At 43.9% G+C, this 22,556-nt stretch overlaps 1 protein-coding gene across 1 annotated transcript in view; it reads left to right on the forward strand.

The window, feature by feature from the left end:
- Positions 1-22,556, forward strand: part of KNTC1 (kinetochore associated 1) — a 148,612-nt gene that overhangs the window by 33,253 nt on the left and 92,803 nt on the right. Inside the window, exons 7-24 of the mRNA XM_066603314.1 lie at positions 590-624; positions 702-812; positions 2,141-2,234; positions 4,100-4,152; positions 4,255-4,370; positions 4,502-4,556; positions 5,089-5,187; positions 12,726-12,769; positions 12,845-12,910; positions 13,297-13,372; positions 14,173-14,298; positions 14,410-14,499; positions 17,828-17,893; positions 17,978-18,039; positions 18,127-18,238; positions 18,321-18,464; positions 18,742-18,798; positions 19,408-19,509. Of these exons, the coding sequence (XP_066459411.1) occupies positions 590-624; positions 702-812; positions 2,141-2,234; positions 4,100-4,152; positions 4,255-4,370; positions 4,502-4,556; positions 5,089-5,187; positions 12,726-12,769; positions 12,845-12,910; positions 13,297-13,372; positions 14,173-14,298; positions 14,410-14,499; positions 17,828-17,893; positions 17,978-18,039; positions 18,127-18,238; positions 18,321-18,464; positions 18,742-18,798; positions 19,408-19,509 (1,508 nt within the window). The remainder of the gene's footprint in view (positions 1-589; positions 625-701; positions 813-2,140; positions 2,235-4,099; positions 4,153-4,254; positions 4,371-4,501; positions 4,557-5,088; positions 5,188-12,725; positions 12,770-12,844; positions 12,911-13,296; positions 13,373-14,172; positions 14,299-14,409; positions 14,500-17,827; positions 17,894-17,977; positions 18,040-18,126; positions 18,239-18,320; positions 18,465-18,741; positions 18,799-19,407; positions 19,510-22,556) is intronic.

Consider the following 22,556-nt stretch of genomic DNA (forward strand, 5'->3'; position numbering starts at 1 on the left):
TACCTCAATAAAGGTTCCGAAGTAGTCACACCTTTTTCAGTCTTGCTTCTCTCCCTGCTCCCCTGAGTATGTGGAGGGATCCCTGGTGTGGTGAACTATATGCTCCTGAAGATAATGCGTCTTCCCTGCTTGCCAGAAAAAATGGCCAGGCAGTTGCAATTATGGTAACCATATCTCACCTTCTTATTACTTGCTCAGCATATCTTTTGACATCACAGAAACTTCAGAAGCTTCTGGCTCGCCACACCAGGGATCCTTCTGCTTCACTAGAAGAGCAGAGTAAGAGGCAAGACTGACTGAGTGCGACCACCATGGAGCAGTTACTGGGGTGGACTGGACATAGAAAGGCTCTTCAATAGAAACCGCAGATGGCACTATTCTAACATTAGTCCTGGGTATCTGAGGATAGAAACCTTTTCATAAATGTAAATACAAAAAATATTTAGAATTATGGGCTGCATTGAACTATTATCAGTATTTTTCGTGGTATAACCACTTTAATGTGAACAGATCTTAAGTGGTTTATTTTACGTTTGTTTCAACTCTGTTGTCTGTGGATTTACTCTAATTGCTGAATTTGTTTTTACAGCTGTTGAGAGTATGGACATTAGTTCTGCAAAAGAGGTGAATTTCTGTTATTTTTATTACAATTTTTTAAGCTCTTATGTTGTATTGAGTAATTGTCTATCTTTATTGAACAGCTTGAAGGAAAAATCAAGACCTGCTTTATTTCAGCAGAAGAATATCACACAGATGGCTGTTTAAACTTGTTAATTGGTGATCTGAGAAGTGACATTCATCTAGTTATAGGGGTAAGTTTAAGCAAACTTAAAATACATTTATGTTCACAGACAAAATATTAAATCTTAAACTTAAAGCCAAACTTAAAAATAGGTTTTAGGTAAAACCTAAAATCTGAATTTAATAATAAAGAATATTGGGAATAAGCACTGCCACACTCCTCTGAGGCCTGTTCTGGGGGTGCATAGGGGGTAGGTGGTATACTGCTATATTATGAATTTTCAAGAAGCACGGTCTTGTAGCTACAGTATGCTGCTTAGGAACTCTGCTTAAGATCACTTCTGTTAGGAAAAGTTCCTCAAGGTAAGGCAGAATGAGGGAGTTGTGAGTACCTCATAAAGTGTTAATAACTTATGTCATGAATACAAATATTTCTGACATCAAATCCTTCCCCTACTCACAATTTGCTTTAGTTTTTGCTACAGTTTTCTCCGGCTTAAGGCCGGTCTCACGACCAGATTTGAATTGGGGATTCTACCAGCACATTATCTGCTGTAATACGCAGATCAGTTAAAGGCATTGATTTATGCATTTCCAATCTGTTATCTATTTTACCACATATATTCGCTAATTAAAGCCCATTGTTCTCTATGGTTGAGGATATACCCGCATTCCATACGCAATTACATTGCGTATTGGCAGAGGGCATCCACATCATCATCATTAATTGATGGTGCGGGAAATCAAAACAAAAAAATGGTGTATTGCAAATGACTGCCTGCGTGAGTTTGTGGTCATGCGCTGTACAATTTTGCAGCTGTATGCAGGGTCACAGCCGAATTTACAGCTGTAATTCACTGCGGGAGGCCCACAACGGATACCACTTACAGCCATGTGAGCAAAGCCTAAGGGTTTTATATTGATATAGCAAAACTTTATGGTATTAGGGATATTTTGTTCTGCTGATCTACATTAAAATTTTATCAACACAGCACCACTTTGTAACAGATATAGTCCAAAGCTAGATTAAGTGACACTCCTTCACTTGCAGGTGGTGTTTTTTTGACAGTGACAGGCGATCATGTCTGTATATAGAAAAGTATTCTCCTAGGCTTACACTAAGCTTGTGTAGGGATCCCAGGGCATCATTTTAATAACCTGTTGTACAGAAGCATACCTACTTGACTATTTTTGCTATAAACTGAATTACAGGCTTGGAACATTCACACTAGGGAGAGGTTGTTTTTTCTTTAGTTTGTTTTTTAATTAAGTGTATGAGCTAAAAAGCATATTTTGCATGCAATAAAAAGTACTGCTGTGACAAAATAACCATGTTTGATGATTGACACTTGCGTTATTAAACCAATTGTAAACCTTTTACTTTGGTTTTCTCCACTAGGGCATAGGGGACTATGCGATCTCAAAATGGAAGATGGACCCTGTAAAAAAACATGTTGCAGTTCAAAACCTTGTTGATTCCAGTATGCTTCTAGGTAAATATTAAGAGCAAACTGAAACTAGATCCCAAGTTAGGGTCAGGCTTAAAATTCTGTTTGGTGAGAAATTGAACGTAAGGCCTCATGCCCATGGCCAGGTTGGATTCCGACTGTGAAATCTAACAGCGGAATCAGACCCGGCGCCCCCAGAGACCCCTATACTCACCTGTCCGGATCTGCCATTAAAGCATTGGCCGGCGCTCATGACGCGCCAGAGTTTGGGTATGACGCAGATTCCCGCGATACTTCTGTTGTGCCCATAGAGCGGAGTATTGCGGGACGGACGGCTTCCATTGACTACAATAGAAGCCGTCCATGTGTTTTTCCGCACAAATTAGAACATGCTGCGATTCTCTCCCCCCCCCCCCCGCCGTGAGCGGAAAATCGCAGCTGAATGCCGCTCATGGGCAGGGGAGAATCGTTGCACACAGCATGTCTATGTCTGACGGCGATTTCCGCAGCGGTAATCCATCTGTGGGCATTCGGCCTGAGGTGGTTTATTTCTGCTGTATTGGAATTTTCTGAGAGGAGGAAGAGGGTGGTGGTGGTTCTTAAGTTAATGTAGCTCGGCGGTTATCACTTTGCCTTGCAGTGCTGGCATCCTAGGTTCAAATCTCACCAAGGACAACATCTGCATGGCATTGTAAAACATCATGTAGATGTTGTCTTTGATAAGATTTGAACCTAGTACTCAATCACAGCAAGCTAACAGTGCAGGCCACTGAGCCACAATGCTTCCTATTTCTCTGGACATGAGGAGAAGAAACGCAAAGAGAACATACAAACTCGATGCAGATGTTGATCTTGGTCTGATTTTAATTTTGGACCCCAGCATTGCAAGGCAGCAGCACTAACCACTAAATCGCCATGCTGCTTACTCCTTTAGGGAGGGGGAGAACTAAAAGAAACACAGAGAACATTCATACTTCATGCAGATGTTGTCCTTGGTCAGATTTAAAACTAGGACTCTATTGCCACAAGGTAACAGTGCTAACCACTGAGCTACCATGCTGCATTTTCTTCTTTGGAAGGAGGAGAAGAGCAAGAAACACAAAGCATACAAACTCCATGCAGATGTTGTCCTTGGTCAGATTTGAACCTAGGACCAGCGCTTCAAAGTAGCAATGCTAACTGTTCAACCACCATGCTGTTTCTTCCTTTTTCCTCCTTCTCCTTCTTCTTTTTATCCTCCTCCTTCATTTCCAGAAAAGGTAGAAGAAGGAAAAAGAAGCTTCGTGGCCCAGTGGTTGGCACCATCACTGCCTCGCAGTGCTGGGGTTCTAAGTTCAAATATCACTAAAAAACACATCTGCATGGAGTTTGTATGTTCTCCCTGTGTTTTTTCTTCTTGTTCTGGAGTCAGAAGGAGGAGGGTGAAAAAATAAACAGCAATAGTAATTGGCACTGTTGTCTTGCAGTGCTGGAGTCCTAGATTCGAATCAATTAATGACGACATCTGCATGGAATTGGAAAATTGGAGTTTTCCAATTCCATGCAGTTGTTGTTCGTGGTCAGATTTGACCCTATTACCCCAGCACTGCAAGGCAACAGTGCTATCCACTGCGCTACATCCATTGAAGAGCCGCCATCACCGCCACCAGGAGCTGGCCGAAATGAAATTTTGAAAAGTTTGGTCATGTTTAGTAAAGCGATTCAGCTGGCCATGTGGGATTTGATAGTAACTCCTCAAATCTATGCACGCTTTTAGTAATGCATACATGCACAGACAGCTTCCTTTATTTCTCTCCAATCCAATAGGATGGTATCACCTGGCCTTTTATCATTCTTTACTGTATGACATAACAACTGCTTTAGCTACCACTGAGTTACTTTCCTGAATTTATAAATTTTTTTTTTATAAGGTGCTAAAAAGCTTCAAGTTTTTGACAATTTGCTGTTTATTTTGGATGAAGATGTAAGTATGGTTAATCTTGTGTTCATAAAGTCCCGTTTATGTATTTTTTATTACATCTTTTAGCAGATTTCATACAGCATCTTGAATTTTAATCTATTTCAGGGCATTTTGAGTGTGTGGGATGTTTACACCTTGGTCTTGGTGTGGGATTGGCCTTCTTGTCGCCTGTCAGATTTTTTGTTAACAACTGAGGGAGATTCTTCGTCTTCTGTCACCCGGTATGAAACTAGATTATTGAATATTATGTACAGTATATTATACCACCATATTGTTATGGTGTCTAAATGCTATGTTGTGGTGACATACATTTTTCATGTGGTTTTATATATACATTATTTTTTTTTTGCAGACAAAGAGATACTAACCTTAAACTTATAGTTTTGACCTTTCCCAATGAAAAACAGGTAAATTTGGTTAATCAAATGGTTTAAAACTATTTTTCATATAAAAATGTTTGTGTTATAAGCAGTATTTGCATGCGTGTGCACTCACACTCACATATGTGTACACTCTCTCTGTGTTAAAATTTTTTTTTACTTTTTTGTGCCATGCAGCAAAAAAACATATTTATTAAATACACAAGCGCACATTTATCAAAACTTTTACGCCACTTTCTTGGTAAACATTTGTGACTTTTTAGCATTCTAGCCCAGCCTTGACACTTTGTCTGATAAGTAGGCGCGGCTTGTCATTAGGGGGTGTTGTTGCCCCAGACCAACAGATTTCTGTATAAATTACGCCAGAAATGTACACCATGTTGGACATTGATGACAAGATACATTGAGATGACGGGATGCGCTGAATACATGAAGATGCCTGAGCCTCTTAATGTATTAGGCGCACTGTGCGCCCAGGGAGTGCGTGCTAAGTCTGGCGTCACAAATGGGCAACCCATTTAAGATAATGTGTTAAAGTCTAGTCTTGGTCTAATTTCAGATGAGAAGCCTTGCAGTGTATTCTTTGCCCACCATGAATCACTTGTATTCAATTGAAGTGTCAGATGTATGCACCCTTGTTCAAATTGGTACCACTATGGTAAGTTTGTCTTCACCTCCAATTTTTGGAATGCTTAGACATGTTCATGTGTCATTATAGCTCTGAATAAGACTGAGGCAAGATAAATTATGATGGTGCTGCTTTCTTGTAAATATTGTGTAATTACTAGAGATGAGCGAGCACCAAAATGCTCGGGTGCTCGTTACTCGAGACGAACTTTCCGCGATGCTCGAGGGTTCGTTTCGAGTAACGAACCCCATTGAAGTCAATGGGCGACCCGAGCATTTTTGTATATCGCCGATGCTCGCTAAGGTTTTCATTTGTGAAAATCTGGGCAATTCAAGAAAGTGATGGGAACAACACGGAAACGGATAGGGCAGGCAAGGGGCTACATGTTGGGCTGCATCTCAAGGTCCCACTATTAAGCCACAATAGCGGCAAGAGTGCCCCCCCCTCCCAACAATTTTTACTTCTGAAAAACCCTCATTAGCAAGGCATACCTTAGCTAAGCACCACACTACCTCCAACAAAGCACAATCACTGCCTGCATGACACTCCGCTGCCACTTTTCCTGGGTTTGCTGCCCAACCCGCCCGCACGACCCAGTGTCCACAGCGCACACCAAAGTGTCCCTGCGCAGCCTTCAGCTGCACTCATGCCACACGCTGGCCTCATAGCCACACCACCCTCATGTCTATTTATAAGTGCGTCTGCCATGAGGAGGAACCGCAGGCACACACTGCAGAGGGTTGGCAGGGCCAGGCAGCGACCCTCTTTAAAAGGGGCGGGGCGATAGCCCACAATGCTGTACAGAAGCAATGAGAAATCCAATCCTATGCCACCTCCATCAGGAGCTGCACACGTGGGCATAGCAATGGGGAACCCATGTGCCACACACTATTCATTCTGACAAGGTGTCTGCATGCTCCAGTCAGACCGGGTTTTTTAATAAATAGTCACAGGCAGGTACAACTCCTCAATGGGAATTCCGTGTGCACCCACAGCATGGGTGGCTCCCTAAAACCCACCGGCTGTACATAAATGTATCCCATTGCAGTGCCCTGGACAGCAGAGCTAACGTCAAATTAAATGCAGGTGGGCTTCGGCCCACACTGCATGCCCCAGTCACACTGGGGTTTTTTATAAGTAGACACAGGCAGGTACAACTCCCTATTGTGAAGTCCCTGTGGACCCACAGCATGGGTGGCTCCCTGGAACCCACCGGCGGTACATAAATAAATCCCGTTGCAGTGCCCAGCACAGCTGAGGTAACGTCAGGTTTAATGCAGGTGGGCTTCGGCCCACACTGCATGCCCCAGTCAGACTGGGGTTCTTTAGAAGTGGACACCTGCAGTTACAACTCCGTGTGGACCGACCGCATAAGTGGGTCCCAGGAAGCCACCGGCGGTACATAAATATATCCCATTGCATTGCCCATCACGGCTGAGGTAACGTCCGATTAAATGCAGGTGGTCTTCGGCCCACACTGCATGCCCCAGTGTGACCGGGGTTTTTAATACATAGACACTGGCAGGTACAAATCCCTAATGTGAAGTCCCTGTGGACCCACAGCATGGGTGGCTCCCTGGAACCCATCGGCGGTACATAAATGTATCCCATTGCAGTACCCTACTCAGCAGAGCTAACGTCAGATACAATACAGGTGGGCTTCGGCCCACAGTGCATGCCCCAGTCAGACTGGTAATATGTACCTTAACAGTAACCGCGTTGGTGGGAATGTGGTGGCGACTGCGGACCTAGTGGCTCGGTTTTATTTAGTTGGTTTTCGGAATGTGGCCAGGATTAAGTGGACCGTGGCGGGGGGATGGTGGGGCGGCTCTCTTGTTGTGTCGGTAAAGGTGAATTTCTTGGACTGCCACCAGACGGACCAATGCAAAGGTATTTGGCAAGAATGTTTTCATTGTTGGAGGAGTAGGGGGATGTTTTTGAGGCACTACGTGTCCTCTCCACGTGTCCGTGGTTATATGCACCTTAACAGTAACCGTGTTGGTGGGAAATGGCCTCGCCACCATCATGTCTTTGGGAAGCCTCCGTTTCCACACCCCAGTAACATAGCATTAGCAGCGGTATAGGTAGAGCCCAGAATTAGTAACATTTCAGCGGTAGCATTAGGGACAGGCCCCAGTAACATATCACTAGCAGCATTATAGGGGGAGCACAGTATTCGTTTCATTTCAGTAGTAGTAGCAGTCAAGACAGGCCACAGTAACATTCCCGTTGCAGCAGTTAAGGGAGATAACAGTCTCTTTCACATTTCAGTAGTTGCAGTATAGACAAGGCCCCAGTTACATTTATGTTTATGTAGCAAAAGTGTAGGCCAACCCCACACACCTTGCTGTACCATGAGTGCAGGCGAAGCCCATAAAAATTACTAGGATTACACTGTAGGCGAGGGCCCAAAAAAATTGGTGTACTAATGTAACTCAGAAAAATTGCCCATGCCCAACCAAGAGGGCAGGTGAAACCCATTAATCGCTTTGGTTAATGTGGCTTAATTTGTAACTAGGCCTGTAGGCAGCCCAGTTAAAATAAAAATTGGTTCAGGTGCAAGTTTCAACGCTTTAATGAGAATTGAAACTTAAAAACATTGTTTAATAAAGTAATATGACTGAGCCTTGTGGGCCTAAGAAAAATTGCCCGTTCGGCGTGATTACGTGAGGTTTCAGGAGGAGGAGCAGGAGGAGGAGGATGAATAGAATACACAGATTGATGAAGCTAAAAGGTCCCCATTTTTGATGGTGATAGAGAACGATGCTTCCATCCGCGGGTGCAGCCTACGTATTATTTAGGTACCGCTGCTGTCCGCTGGTGGAGAAGAGAAGTCTGGGGAAATCCAGGCTTTGTTCATCTTGATGAGTGTAAGCCTGTCGGCACTGTCGGTTGACAGGCGGGTACGCTTATCCGTGATTATTCCCCAGGCCGCACTAAACACCCTCTCTGACGACGCTAGCCGCAGGACAAGCAAGCACCTCCAGGGCATACAGCGCGTGTTCAGGCCACGTGTCCAGCTTCGACACCCAGTAGTTCTGGGGGGCAGAGGCGTCACGGAGGGCGTTCGTGCGATCGGCTACGTACTCCCTCACCATCCTTTTACAGTGCTCCCGCCGACTCAGCCTTGACTGGGGAGCGGTGACACAGTCTTGCTGGGGAGCCATAAAGCTGGCACAGGCCTTGGAGAGTGTTCCCCTGCCTGCGCTGTACATGCTGCCTGATCTCTGCGCCTCCCCTGCTACCTGGCCCTCGGAACTGCGCCTCCGGCCACTAGCGCTGTCGGATGGGAATTTTACCATCAGTTTGTCCGCCAGGGTCCTGTAGTATAGCATCACTCTCGAACCCCTTTCCTCTTCGGGTATGAGAGTGGAAGGGTTCTCCTTATACCGTGGGTCGAGCAGTGTGTACACCCAGTAATCCGTAGTCGCCAGAATGCGTGTAACGCGAGGGTCACGAGAAAGGCATCCTAACGTGAAGTCCGCCATGTGTGCCAGGGTACCTGTACGCAACACATGGCTGTCCTCACTAGGAAGATCACTTTCAGGATTCTCCTCCTCCTCAGGCCATACACGCTGAAAGGATGACAGGCAAGCAGCATGGGTACCCTCAGCAGTGGGCCAAGCTGTCTCTTCCCCCTCCTCCTCATGCTCCTCCTCCTCAATTCGCTGAGATATAGACAGGAGGGTGCTCTGACTATCCAGCGACATACTGTCTTCCTCCGTTTCCGAGCGCAAAGCGTCTGCCTTTATGCTTTGCAGGGAACTTCTCAAGAGGCATAGCAGAGGAATGGTGACGCTAATGATTGCAGCATCGCCGCTCACCATCTGGGTAGACTCCTCCAAAGTTTCCAAGGACCTGGCAGATGTCTGCCAACCAGGCCCACTCTTCTGTAAAGAATTGAGGAGGCTGACTCCCACTACGCCGCCCATGTTGGAGTTGGTATTCCACTATAGCTCTACGCTGCTCATAGAGCCTGGCCAACATGTGGAGTGTAGAGTTCCACCGTGTGGGCACGTCGCACAGCAGTCGGTGCACTGGCAGATTAAACCGCTGTTGCAGGGTCCGCAGGGTGGCAGCGCCCGTCTTGGACTTTCGGAAATGTTTGCTGAGCCGGCGCACCTTTACGAGCAGGTCTGACAAGCGTGGGTAGCTTTTCAAAAAGCGCTGAACCACCAAATTAAAGACGTGGGCCAGGCATGGCACGTGCTTGAGGCTGCCAAGCTGCAGAGCCGCCACCAGGTTACGGCCGTTGTCACACACGACCATGTCCGGTTGGAGGCTGAGCGGCGCAAGCCAGCGGTCGGTCTGCTCTGTCAGACCCTGCAGCAGTTCGTGGGCCGTGTGTCTCTTCTCTCCTAAGCTGAGTAGTTTCAGCACGGCCTGCTGGCGCTTGCCCACCGCTGTGCTGCCACGGCGCGCGACACCGACTGCTGGCGACGTGCTGCTGCTGACACATCTTGATTGCGAGACAGAGGTTGCGGAGGAGGAGGGTGGTTTAGTGGAGGAAGCATACACCGCCACAGATACCAGCACCGAGCTGGGGCCCGCAATTCTGGGGGTGGGTAGGACGTGAGCGGTCCCAGGCTCTGATTCGGTCCCAGCCTCCACTAAATTCACCCAATGTGCCGTCAGGGAGATATAGTGGCTCTGCCCGCCTGTGCTTGTCCACGTGTCCGTTGTTAAGTGGACCTTGGCAGTAACCGCGTTGGTGAGGGCGCGTACAATGTTGCGGGAGACGTGGTCGTGCAGGGCTGGGACGGCACATCGGGAAAAGTAGTGGCGACTGGGAACCGAGTAGCGCGGGGCCGCCGCCTCCATCATGTTTTTGAAAGCCTCCGTTTCCACAAGCCTATACGGCAGCATCTCCAGGCTGATCAATTTGGCTATGTGCACATTTAACGCTTGAGCGTGCGGGTGCGTGGCGGCGTACTTGCGCTTGCGCTCAAACAGTTGCGCTAGCGACGGCTGGACGCTGCGCTGAGAGACATTGCTGGATGGGGCCGAGGACAGCGGAGGTGAGGGTGTGGGTGCAGGCCGGGAGACGGTCGTGCCTGTGTCCTGAGAGGGGGGTTGGATCTCAGTGGCAGGTTGGGGCACAGGGGGAGAGAGGCAGTGGTGCAAACCGGAGGCGGTGAACGGCCTTCGTCCCACCTTGTGGGGTGCTTGGCCATCATATGCCTGCGCATGCTGGTGGTGGTGAGGCTGGTGGTGGTGGCTCCCCGGCTGATCTTGGCGCGACAAACCTTGCACACCACAGTTCGTCGGTCGTCTGCACTCTCAGTGAAAAACTGCCAGACTTTTGAGCACCTCGGCCTCTGCAGGGTGGCATGGCACGGGGGGGCGCTTTGGGAAACAGTTGGTGGATTATTCGGTCTGGCCCTGCCTCTACCCCTGGCCACCGCACTGCCTCTTCCAACCTGCCCTGCTGCTGCACTTGCCTCCCCCTCTGAAGACCTGTCCTCAGTAGGCTTAGCAAACCAGGTGGGGTCAGTCACCTCATCGTCCAGCTGCTCTTCCTCCGAATCCTCTGTGCGCTCCTCCCTCGGACTTACTGCAATTACTACTACCTGAGTGATAGACAACTGTGTCTCATCGTCATCGTCCTCCTCACCCACTGAAAGCTCTTGAGACAGTTGCCGGAAGTCTCCAGCCTCATCCCCCGGACCCCGGGAACTTTCCAAAGGTTGGGCATCGGTCACGACAAACTCCTCCGGTGGGAGAGGAACCATTGCTGCCCATTCTGGGCAGGGGCCCGAAAACAGTTCCTGGGAGTCTGCCTGCTCCTCAGAATGTGTCATTGTAATGGAGTGAGGAGGCTGGGAGGAAGGAGGAGCAGCAGCCAGAGGATTCAGAGTTGCAGCAGTGGACGGCGTAGAACTCGGGGTGGTCGATAGATTGCTGGATGCACTTTCTGCCATCCACGACAGGACCTGCTCACACTGCTCATTTTCTAATAAAGGTCTACCGCGTGGACCCATTAATTGTGAGATGAATGTGGGGACCCCTGAAATTTGCCTCTTTCCTAATCCCGCAGCAGTCGGCTGCGATACACCTGGATCAGGAGTTCGGCCTGTGCCCACACCCTGACTTGGGCCTCCGCGTCCTCGCCCGCGTCCACGTCCTCTAGGCCTACCCCTCAGCATGGTATATTACGAGTAGAGCAGAAACAGAACGCTGTAATTAAATGTGCCGCTTATTGGCCTGTGGTTGGAGGCTGACTTCGCTTACGGAACGCACAGCAGAGCCAGGAAACAATTTTGCGCACGCCTGTAGTGAGACGTAGGTGCGTAGGACTGAGCTAGTGGAATTCACAGCGCAGAAGCAGTCAAGTCGTCAAAGGGCAGTGGTACGCCTTAAGTATTTGGCTTCCCTTTTTTTAAATGGTGAGCTGAAACAGCAGACAGATACTGTATGCAGCGTATATTATGTTTACTGTTTCCTTTTGGCGCTATCACGGCGGTGATGTAACGAAGACAGCAGAGCCAGGAAACAATTTTGCGCGCGCCTGTAGTGAGACGTAGGTGCGTAGGACTGAGCTAGTGGAATTCACAGCGCAGAAGCAGTCAAGTCGCCAAAGGGCAGTGGTATGCCTTAAGTATTTGGCTTCCCTTTTTTTAAATGGTGAGCTGAAACAGCAGACAGACACTGTATGCAGCTTATATTATGTTTACTGTTTCCCTCTGGCGCTATCACGGCGGTGATGTAACGGGCACAGCAGAGCCAGGAAACAATTTTGCGCAAGCCTGCTGTAACGCTTAGCTGCGTATTAATTAGGACTACTACCCCCATCAGACACGCAGTACACTGAAGACGGTCACAGGCAGCCCAAATTTTAGTATTTTTCCCCAAATTTTTTTGAAAAAGCCCACTGCCTATATAGACAGTATATCTCTTTCACCTTTCCCTCTTCCCCTGCCTCACCAGTACTGCCCCTATACTGAGTAAAATGACTGCAGACTGAGGACGCAATGGTCTGCACGCCTGATATACAAAAAAAAAATAATTGTGCAACACTGCTAAAAGCAGCCTCAACAGTACTGCACACGGTCAGATGTGGCCCTAAGAAGGACCGTTGGGGTTCTTCAAGCCTAAAATAACACCTAACGGTCTCCCTATAGCAGCAGCAGCATCACCAGCACTTTTCTTTATCTTTGTCAGAATGCATGTGTGGCGAGCCCCGGCGGGGTAGATTTTAATATTCGGGTGACACCTGATCTCCCCAGCCACTCACTGCAGGGGGGTGGTATAGGGCTTGAACGTCGCAGGGGGAAGTTGTAATGCCTTCCCTGTCTTTCTATTGGCCAGAAAAGCGCGCAAATGTCTCAGAGATTAAAGTGAAAGTAACTCGAACATCGCGTGGTGCTCGTCTCGAGTAACGAGCATCTCGAACACGCTAATACTCGAGAGAGCATCAAGCTCGGACGAGTATGTTCGCTCATCTCTGGTAATTACTGATCGCTAACGTTGTAGTGATAGATTATAAGATTGTTTATAGAAAACACTCTTGGAGTTTAGTTATTGGTTATGCAGGTTAATTCACACATATCATGTTTTGTCTGCGTTAGGACACAATATATCTTCTTGAGGGAATATATGACAACCCTGAAAGGTAAATTCCCATATATTACTTTCTCACATCTTTGTTTTATGGTTATGTCATTTATGATTACATGATTCTTTCCAGGTCTTTCGACTCTCCAGTCACTGTCCTTGCAATGAGATGCTTAACAGAGGCTTTACCTGAGAACAGGTATTTACATAATGTTTATACAGTATTCAAAGTGACCTTTTAAGCTCTTCCTGCCGTAGCCTAACTTTTTTTTTCTTCTGCCCGTTTTCCAGTCTTCCAAGAGCCATACCTTTTTTATTTTTCTGTTAACATAGTTGTAGGCGGACTTGTTTTTGCAGCATTTTAAAACATTTTTTTTTCTTTGCGCAGTGTAATGCGGAAAGAAAATGCATTTGCACAATGTTTTCGGGTTTCAATTTTATGGTGTTCACAGTGTTTTTATCTGCTTCTGCTGTAGTGGTCAATATCGCTCTCAGACAATGATTGAAGAGTAGTCTCTTTGCTGGCATTTAAAATTTCAGTTGCTCGTTAAAGTTAACATGTTGTTTTATTTTATTTTTTTGTAGGTTAAGTCGTTTATTGCATAAACATAAGTTTGAAGAAGCTGAAAATTTTGCCATTCAGTTTGGACTTGATGTTGAGGTATACGTTAAATCAATGTTTTCTTTTTGTTTGTATATTTGTATGTATTTCTTTGACATCAAAACAATTCTGTATTAATTGATGTTATGTCCACCTTTTGACCTATTGGGTCTACTATAGGGGGGGTCACTATTACTATTGGGACTACTATGGGGGAGGGTCACTGTACTACTGTGGTTACTGTTGAGGTTACTGTTGGCTAGTCATTTAGTTTTCAGCATGCAGAACCTGAACAGTCCTCACTCCGTTGTTCAGTCTCTGCAAGCATTTACATGGGACGACTATCGTTCAAATACCTGCAGAAATGCGGGTAATTGAACAACTCTGAACGATAATCATCCCGTGTAAAAGAGCCTTTTGACTATTTACCTTCACTGGCATAATGCACACACTTTGCAGCACTGGCTATACAGATAATAACAAAAGGAAGTCAAAGCCTTGCAGCACTTTTTCTTCCGGTAAAAAGCCAGACAGACCCCATTATAGTCGAAGGGGTCTGTTCATTTCCCGCATAAGAATGACTCGTTCGGCCAGGGGATTCCCCTTTCTTCCACCCCGAACTGAGCAGGAAAACTGAATCCCCGCTGCAGATGTGAAGGCAGCATCCCCTTTAAGACTCAGAAGCTAAAATCTTTCATTTTACCTTCCAGTAGGTGTGAGTTTTGCTTTTGAGTCCTACGCCCACCTCCAGAATTTGGGTCTTAATAATGAGCTTATGTAAAACAATGTATGATTTTCTAACATGAAGATACTTTTTGGGGTTTTTTTCGCCTTAAAAATAAATTCTCATTTTTGAACAGCTTGTTTATAAAGTAAAGTTGAATATTGTACTCGAGAAATTGGCATCAGCATCTGTTGGTTGTTATGGCCAAGTCCTCTGGCAAGAACTTGTGGATGAGGCTAAAGGCAATCTGCATAAAATTAAGGTATCTAGACTTTTATTGTGTTCTTAGAATATTCCTTTCAGTATGCCTTTATCATCTTTCTTTGCTTTAACCACACTCTTATTTCTTACATTTTGTACATTTTTCCGCTAGGATGACAGTTTTGTGGTCCAGTACTGTGTCAATGCCCCATGGCCTACCTATGAAACAACACTTGACATGCTGAATTACGCAAAGACCAGAGTAAGTCAATTTACTAGAGATTTTTATTTTTGAGGGGGAGTTTTTCGTAGAATTTCACATTAAAGGGTTTTCTGGGCAAAAACTCTTCATGAGTTACCCTCAGGATATGTTATCAATAGTTAATCACCAGGACCGGCTACTCGGGATTCCCTGGCAATGAGCTGATCACCTGGCCCGCTATCAGTACATCAGGGGCTTGATATGCATCCTAGAGGTACAGAAGAGGGAGTGCCCCTAGCTGGCCTCATTTCCATTGAAATCAATGGTTGCTGAAGCAGTTATTACACTTGCGCATCTGTCCCCGGTGTCGACAAGGGAAGTGCTGGAAATGGAATAGCTATTTTAGTTCCCATTGATTTAAAGTGATGTGAAGCCAGCTAGGGCACTTCCCCTACCATCCCCTATGATGTACATCCAGATTGCTGCACCGACAGCCGCTGGGTGATCAGGTTTTCGCCTGGTATTCTAAGTAGCGGGTGCCCAGTTAATAATTATTGATGACCTATCCTCAGTTTATACCCATAAAACACCTTTAATGGTTACCTCTGTTTTAATCTATTTAGTAAAGTAACAGAAGTTATAATTGCTGCTTTCCCTTGCATGTCATCCCTGTTTCCTTGCCTGCAATATCTAGGAATAATAATTTTCCATTGTATGTTTTTTTTTATTTTTTCCTCCCCCTTTTCATAAAGTATTGTTAATGTTATTACTGTACTACATTGCATACGTACACACAGAATTTAGCCGCACATAAACGCCAATAGACATGTGAAATACCAAGGAATGCACATCCAAAATGGTGGAAGCCAAAATAAAACAAATATGCAGGTGCATGTTACAGTAGATATATTGCATACATGCAGACCAGAAGAGCATACTATAAGGGCTCCTGCCCACGGATGTTTGCTGCGAAATCTGCGGCGAGTGTCTGCAACGCAGATCCGCAGCAAATAGCGTCCATAGCATGCTATGGGAAATCGATTCTTCCTGCACCCTTGCGGAAAAATCGCATCATGTTCCATTTTTTTGTGAATTCTGCGTGAATGGCTTCCATTGAAGTCAATGGAAGCTGTCCGATCCGTAGCCCTTCCGCAATCACATTGCGGAAAGGTTGCGGATTCTGCGTCATTGATGGTCGATGATGTGGGAAAAGCAGATGGTTTATGAGAGCTAATGGGATTCTGGTGCTTGGCTAGATCAGAATAAAAATCTATTCAGAAATGGCACACGCTCGCGTCACAGTCCAATGGCAGCTGAGAACAATTGATATAGTGGGCCTCGTAAGAATTGTAGCGAGGTTTCCGGGACAACAAATGGAGCAAAAGCCTTATTAACCCTTTCCAATCCACTGTCTGACGTCTGAAGACATTCTGATTAAAGGCAGTACAGCTTTCAATGTCGAAAGACGTCCAGCAGGGTATTCTAGCTGTATATTACTGGCTGCTCTGTTTTTGGGGGCCTCTCCAGCATGTCCCATACAGCAGTACTGGCTCTAGCCAGAAGATGGCGCCATTGTATAATGGCTGAAAGAGAAAGCCCCCTAGGAAACCCTGAATCCAAAACTGGATTGCAAAGGGTTAAATGTTCCACAGGGTTTGCTTACTTTGCATGCTCTGATTCATGGAGGACTTGTGCACCGACCTGTTGGGGATTTAACAGGTTTATAAATTTTGTTATAAGGGATGTTTTGTATTGGTGCAATTCTCTCTCGTACACTAATCAGTTGATCTTCGTTACCCACTGCGGGTTGTTGGTGGGTGTAATTGCTCTGGTGGGTGATAGGTATTCTGTACATATCATTTCTCCCTTTTATACATGACTGAAAAGTTTACATAACAATTGATGGAAATTTAGAGACATTGAGGGGGTCATGGAGCGTATTCAATATACCCCTACATGGGATACCGTTTGGCTTTAAACGGGTTTCTCAGATACTGTTGGGAGTGGGCATAAAATCATTTGATCAATTACAAATGGACTATGATTTACCACACTCGCCATTCTATAAATATTTACAGCTAAGACCCGCTTATCAGGCACAATCTATGTCCAAAGAGATAAAGATCTCCCATTTTGTAGTGGCTGACATTATTGGCACATCTACCTCCGCTGCAGGGAAGATATCTGTATTATATAGCCATTTACAAAGAAAACTTAAAAAATCCACTGATGACCAAAAATAAATGTGTGGCAGATATTGGTCCTATTGAAGATTTGCAATGGGACACATTTTTGTGTATGACTCCCAAACTATCACCGAGTGAGTCGCATAGGTTATCACAATTGTACTTAATGCAGAGTGTATCACACCCCCCGCTTTCTTACATGATATCAGGGTGAGAGAGGACTTTATATAAGACTTGAACTGGGGGACTAATGCATATGATGTGGCGCTATCCAAAGCTGAATAGATACTGGGTAGAAATACACTCCTTAATCAATACTGTATATAAGGTTAACCCGGACCTTTCTCTATTAATATGTGTACTCTGTTATGTAAATGATTTACCAGTAAAAGAACAAGAACAGATAGCAATAGCGAGACTACTTTATATTGCAAGAAAGCGGATGGCCCAACACTGGCCAAATAAAAATTTCTCTACAATTGGATAACTTAAAACTAAAGTCAATTGTCTTTTACCATGGAAAAGGGGGATATATCTCAAGCATAACTCTGGCCATAAATATGACAAGATGTGGAGGAAATGGCTGAGTACCGCTGGTTTGACGCCTCTGAGTTTAGCGGTTAATGTTTAGATTGTAGTGATAACCCGGCTTAAACACACTTGTTATATATGTGTTCTGATATGCGGTACTGTAATAGGATTGAAAATGTGATCTTCTGGTAAAGATATTCTATGGGATGTATGACATCTGTGTGTTTTACAGACTTGCTTTTCAGTACTCCCTGGAGGAAAGGACCACGCTTCAGGAATTCAAGAACTAAATATTATCTATCTCTATGGACACTGTGTAATGAGAGAGATATCTGACACCTACTACATTTACTGCTTATGTTGATCCAAGTTGTTCTACCCACAGAATATTAGGGAGAAAAGAGAGCGGAGGGGGTATATAAATGTTTGCCTTTGTTTAAAACAAATGACAAAACTTTTATCATTTAAGGTGACTTTGAATTATAATTGTAGCTTGATCCTTTTCCAATTTCTGTTTTTCATTGTAAAATGCCCCGTGGTGGTATTTTAATTTTAAAAGGAGACCATTCCAAAATTAAAACATTTTTTTGAGCACTTGCTAAACAATAACTAAGTTAAAATGCATATCTGATCTTTTTCTCATCTTTTATATCTGGAATTTTGATTTTCAGATTCAGAGAAAAGAGGACAAGACTTTACCAGAATTCTCAGAAGAGATTCCAGTTTCTGTAACCGATGTAATATACAAAATTGTGTTTTAGAGTTATACTACGACGTACTGTATTTGCCACTATTTTGTTAATTTTTTTCTTTGCTTGTAGGTGTTAAGAGCACAAGCAAGATTAACAACATTTTATGGTGCATTTGGTCCTGATAAATTCAAGTTAGTGGAATTTTGTGTAAATTTTTAAATGTTTTTTGTTTGTTTTTATAAATACTTGGCTTACAGTGTTTTGTCTCTATTATTTAGTGGCATTGCATGGATAGAGTTCTTAAACAACAATGATGTGCTAAAGGATATTCTTTTCCAGTTGGAAGAGATGAATTTGTCTTGCGCACAATATCTGTGGCTTAGACATCAGGTAAGAAAGTGGTGAAGACCTTTGAGCAGCCTTCATGGTTGGTTTCATTCATTACCACAATTTATTTCTCCTCTTTTTATAGGCAGAGTTTGAAAGCAAATTTGATGAGAAAATGCTAGAGAAGCTCCTGAGCAAAATTCCTGCAAATATTTCAGCACAAGAACTATGTCTTTGGTTTAAAAATATATTGATTCCATTTGTAAGAAGAATTGTGCCAAAAGGACAGGTATTTCATCTTCATAGAGCGAGTAACGTTATCACATATTTTGGTTTTTGATCTTCTGTCTGACAAAGTGATAGATTTCAATCCTAGTATATTTAGACTTGTTTGTAATCATATGGAAATGCTTGTGCAGTAGTGGTGTCCCATCCAATTAGATTTTTTTTGTTTTGACGGAATTGGGCAACAAAATTACCAGTAATTCAAAGAAACATTGTAGCTTAAATCAATGTATAAGACTGCATGTGGTGTCTCAAGTTTTCTTTATTTTCTGCTTCCATAGAAAATTGTGGCAAAATGGCTGGAACACAGAGCAAGAGCTTTAGAACTAACTGATAAGGTAATAGAATATAATACCCTTTAATTAAAGATTGTGAAATAATTGTGAAACTTCTGCAATAAGTTATTAAAGGATATATAAACATTGGGCTTGATATTTACTGAAGCCTACTTCTAGTCAAAAATAATCTCTCATGGGTCCTGAATTTTGATGTTCTGTACTCCTACATCTCAGTCTTGTATTCTCAAAAATCTGTTTTTACTCTCAATTTAGCACGTATGTCTGCAATGTTGCATTGACACAAGCCAACGGTGCTGAGCTATGATAAAGAAAACAGCAAGCAAAGGGACTACAGCACTCTAAAGCAGGAAGGATGGGGCGGGGGGTTATGAGAGTTATGTCCATTTCCTTGCTATAGCCTTTTTGTCAATGCAATATGGGCTTATTGTTTTCACGTAGCAAATTTCTATAGTTGCCACATGCTGAACAGATCTGGCAATTTATTTTTCTTTTAATTGGGTAATCACGTCATTATACTTGGAAATGACTAGGAATTGCAGACTGTGATATATCACATTTTCATGTCCATTTTTTTTCTAACATTCTTACAATAGCGTATTGTAATAAGAGTTTGTTTAGTTAAATATTTTTCTGTAATTTTTTCATTAGGCTAACTGGCCTGAAAATGGCTATAAAATGGCAGAAGTTTATTTTATTTCTAAAAATCCTGCAGCTCTTGGCATTGTTTCGTCTTGGCTTTGGATACCACTGGTGAGTGTTGGCTATATTTTAGACCTACCTACTGTTAGAATATTAATTGTGTCAAAGAAGTATGTTTTCTACATGGCAGATTATACAGTAATGGGAAGATGGAACAATACCCCTACACTGCCACCTACACTGTTTTCACGAAAATAAGACCTACTCTGAAAATAAGCTCTACCCTGATTTTTGGGGGGAGGATTTTCAGGGAAGCTATAAATGTAGGCCCTACCCCGAAAATAAGCCTTAGCTGCATTACAATTTAAGAGAAAAAGGAATGCATTATCTAGCAGGCTCAGTAATGCCATTGCTCAGCCAATTCATAAATTCTGCCTTTACAACGCAATGGCTGTGATTCATTCTATGACTGATGCTCAGCCAGTCAATGCAGTGCTTGATGGACCAATCACAGCCATCACATTGGTTCATCAAGCACTGCATTGGTTGGCTGAGCAGTGCTCGAGAACTAATTAGAGCCATCGCTTCCTGGAGGCGGTATTTATGACTGTAACCAGGAAATATTCTGTGGGCTGTCGAGGACTGCGAGAAGCACATTACAGCTCCAGAGAGCAGCGGAAGGGACCTGGACCAAGCCTGCTAGGTAAGTATAATAAGACATCCCCTGAAAATAAGAGCTAGTACCTCTTTGGGGGCAAAAATTTATATAAGACAGTGTCTTATTTTCAGGAAACCACGGTATTGGAAGGCAGCATTCCTGCAAGTCCATGTCATGGGTTTTTGTCACTCATCAGTGTACAGTAGGTTTCTGGCTTGGCTAATGAGAGGCCCAAAGATGTGGGTCATGTAGCGTATTGTTTCTAGGTGCTGTTCCTGATGGAAGAATATACCGTGTAATATTAAACTGGTTACTAACATAGTATGTTTGTCTGAAAAAAGAGATGTGTCCATCTATTTCAGCCTGTAACGTTATAGCCTTGTGGCATTTGTGTAAATTGCAGTGTAGCATAAGGGAGTCTCTGTTATAAAATCATGCAGAGTTCAATTGGCCGACACGGCAAACTTGATTGTTGGGCATGGTAGTATCGCAATAACAGCTCACTTATAAATGCCTGTATGATCATTGTGGCAATAGAGTTATCTCCTTATTGGTGTGGCAAATATATACAGTTCTGATGTATTCCTGATGCATGGATATTGATGGTTAAATACCTTCTGCAGAGCTTCCTTAAGATATAGTTCCGGGGTTTACCTGCATCTCCTCCTGTGCAGAATACTTTTCCAGAACAAGTGCTTGTAGCGCTGCTTCTGCCTCCCGTGGTCTCTCCTCAAGCTGTAGCACACAATTCCGTCACTCCGGCCTCCTTAATCTGCAGGGGGATGATGCTCATGACAGAGCATACACTCAGCAGCTCCTGTTGCCAGCTTTACCCTCCTCTAGCATAGGGTGTCACATAACTTTTTTTGCCTGCTATGCACTGTCACTTGCCGAGAGCATACACTCCAAATGTCAAAGTATCCTTTTTTTTCCTTAATACTATTTTTATTGAAATTTCTTTTCAGGAAAAACAATTAACTTAACAGAACAAATTTGAGAGGTAAAAACTCAATTCTTTAACATAAACTCAATTAAAAATGCCGAGATATTTAAACAGGCACTGAAAAAAAGTGTATACTGTTTAAAATAGGCACACATGTATACAGAAAGAAAGTGAATATGTATTAAGAGTAGAGTGTCTACCACTGCTGAACATGACAAAAAAAATTAACGGAAAAAGAAAACAGAAGTAAGGGTTATTCAAATCAAAGTACAGTGGTGCCTTGGGTTAAGAGTTTAATTCATTTTGTGACGGAGCTCTTAACCCAAAACACTCGTAAGTCAAGTCAACTTTCCCCATTGAAATGACTTCCGGATCACAAGCTCTCCCACTGATTTCAATGGGGATGATGTTGCCCCATTGAAATCAATAGGGCGCCGGCACCCCCGCAGTGATTTTCGGGGAAGGGCTTTAACTATAAGTCCTTCCCCGAAAATCATCCCTAGCTGTGGTAAATATATATATACTCACCTGTCTGCCGGGGGTCAGGCACGTCTAGCTGCCGCTTGTTCTCCCTGCACTGCTCTGAAGCTTTTTAGCAGGCGGGGATTACAAATCCAGAGAGAACAAGCAGAGGCTAGACACGCCTGAGCCCCGGCGGCAGACAGGTGAGTATATTTTTTTTTTTACTACAGCTAAAGATTATTTTCAGGGAAGGGCTTATATTTAAAGCCCTTCCCTGAAAATCAATGCAGGGGTTACCCGCAGGCCATTGCTTTCAATGGGGCTGCCGGCAACAGCAGCGGCAGCCCTATTGAGAGCAAGGCTCTTAACCCAAGTTTCTTCAGAGCAAAACTTCAGAAGAGAGCCTGCTCTCAAGTCAAAAAGCTTGTAAACTGAGGTGATCTTAACCCCACGGTATCACTATTACATCATTAATGTCCCATGGGGCTTACAAGCCTAGCACCACCAGCACCCCTTCTTCAGCTGAACAGTATAGGAAGTATAAATAATCATAAGGGATTCTTAGCAAGGTATTCTGTCCAAGGTGCCTAGGATGAAAACGTGAAAGATTTTGTAACCTATCTATAAAAATATAATTATTCCATATGATATGTGAGATTAATCTTGCTCACATAGTTGCATATGTGGAGATTTACTTTGATAAGCTGAGAAAAAAAGAACAATTCTAAAATATAGAAATGCCTTTTGGTAGTAGAGTACAAAATACGCAAAGGAAGGGTCGAGATAGGAAACCTAATGCTGCCAGATGGAGACAAAATTTGTAAACTCGGTAGGGTATGAAACTGTAAAAGCTATATCAGAGGTGCCCCTAGGATGGTTGATTCAATTGAGACCCTTTTTTTTTTTTTTTTGTAAGAGGAAGGGGTCCCCCAATATTTGATTTTATCTACAGTCATTGCGTAAAAATAACATTTAACATTGTGGGCCTTCATACCTCCTATTTCGTAGGGTTTGGCTAAAGTAGAACATTTAATTCTAGCATGAAAGCCATCCCAAATGAAATTAAGAATCGCTTGGAGTTTTGTAAAGAGCGTT

Source organism: Eleutherodactylus coqui, chromosome 5 (genome assembly GCF_035609145.1).
Source record: "Eleutherodactylus coqui strain aEleCoq1 chromosome 5, aEleCoq1.hap1, whole genome shotgun sequence".
NCBI classification, from domain to species: Eukaryota; Metazoa; Chordata; class Amphibia; order Anura; family Eleutherodactylidae; genus Eleutherodactylus; species Eleutherodactylus coqui.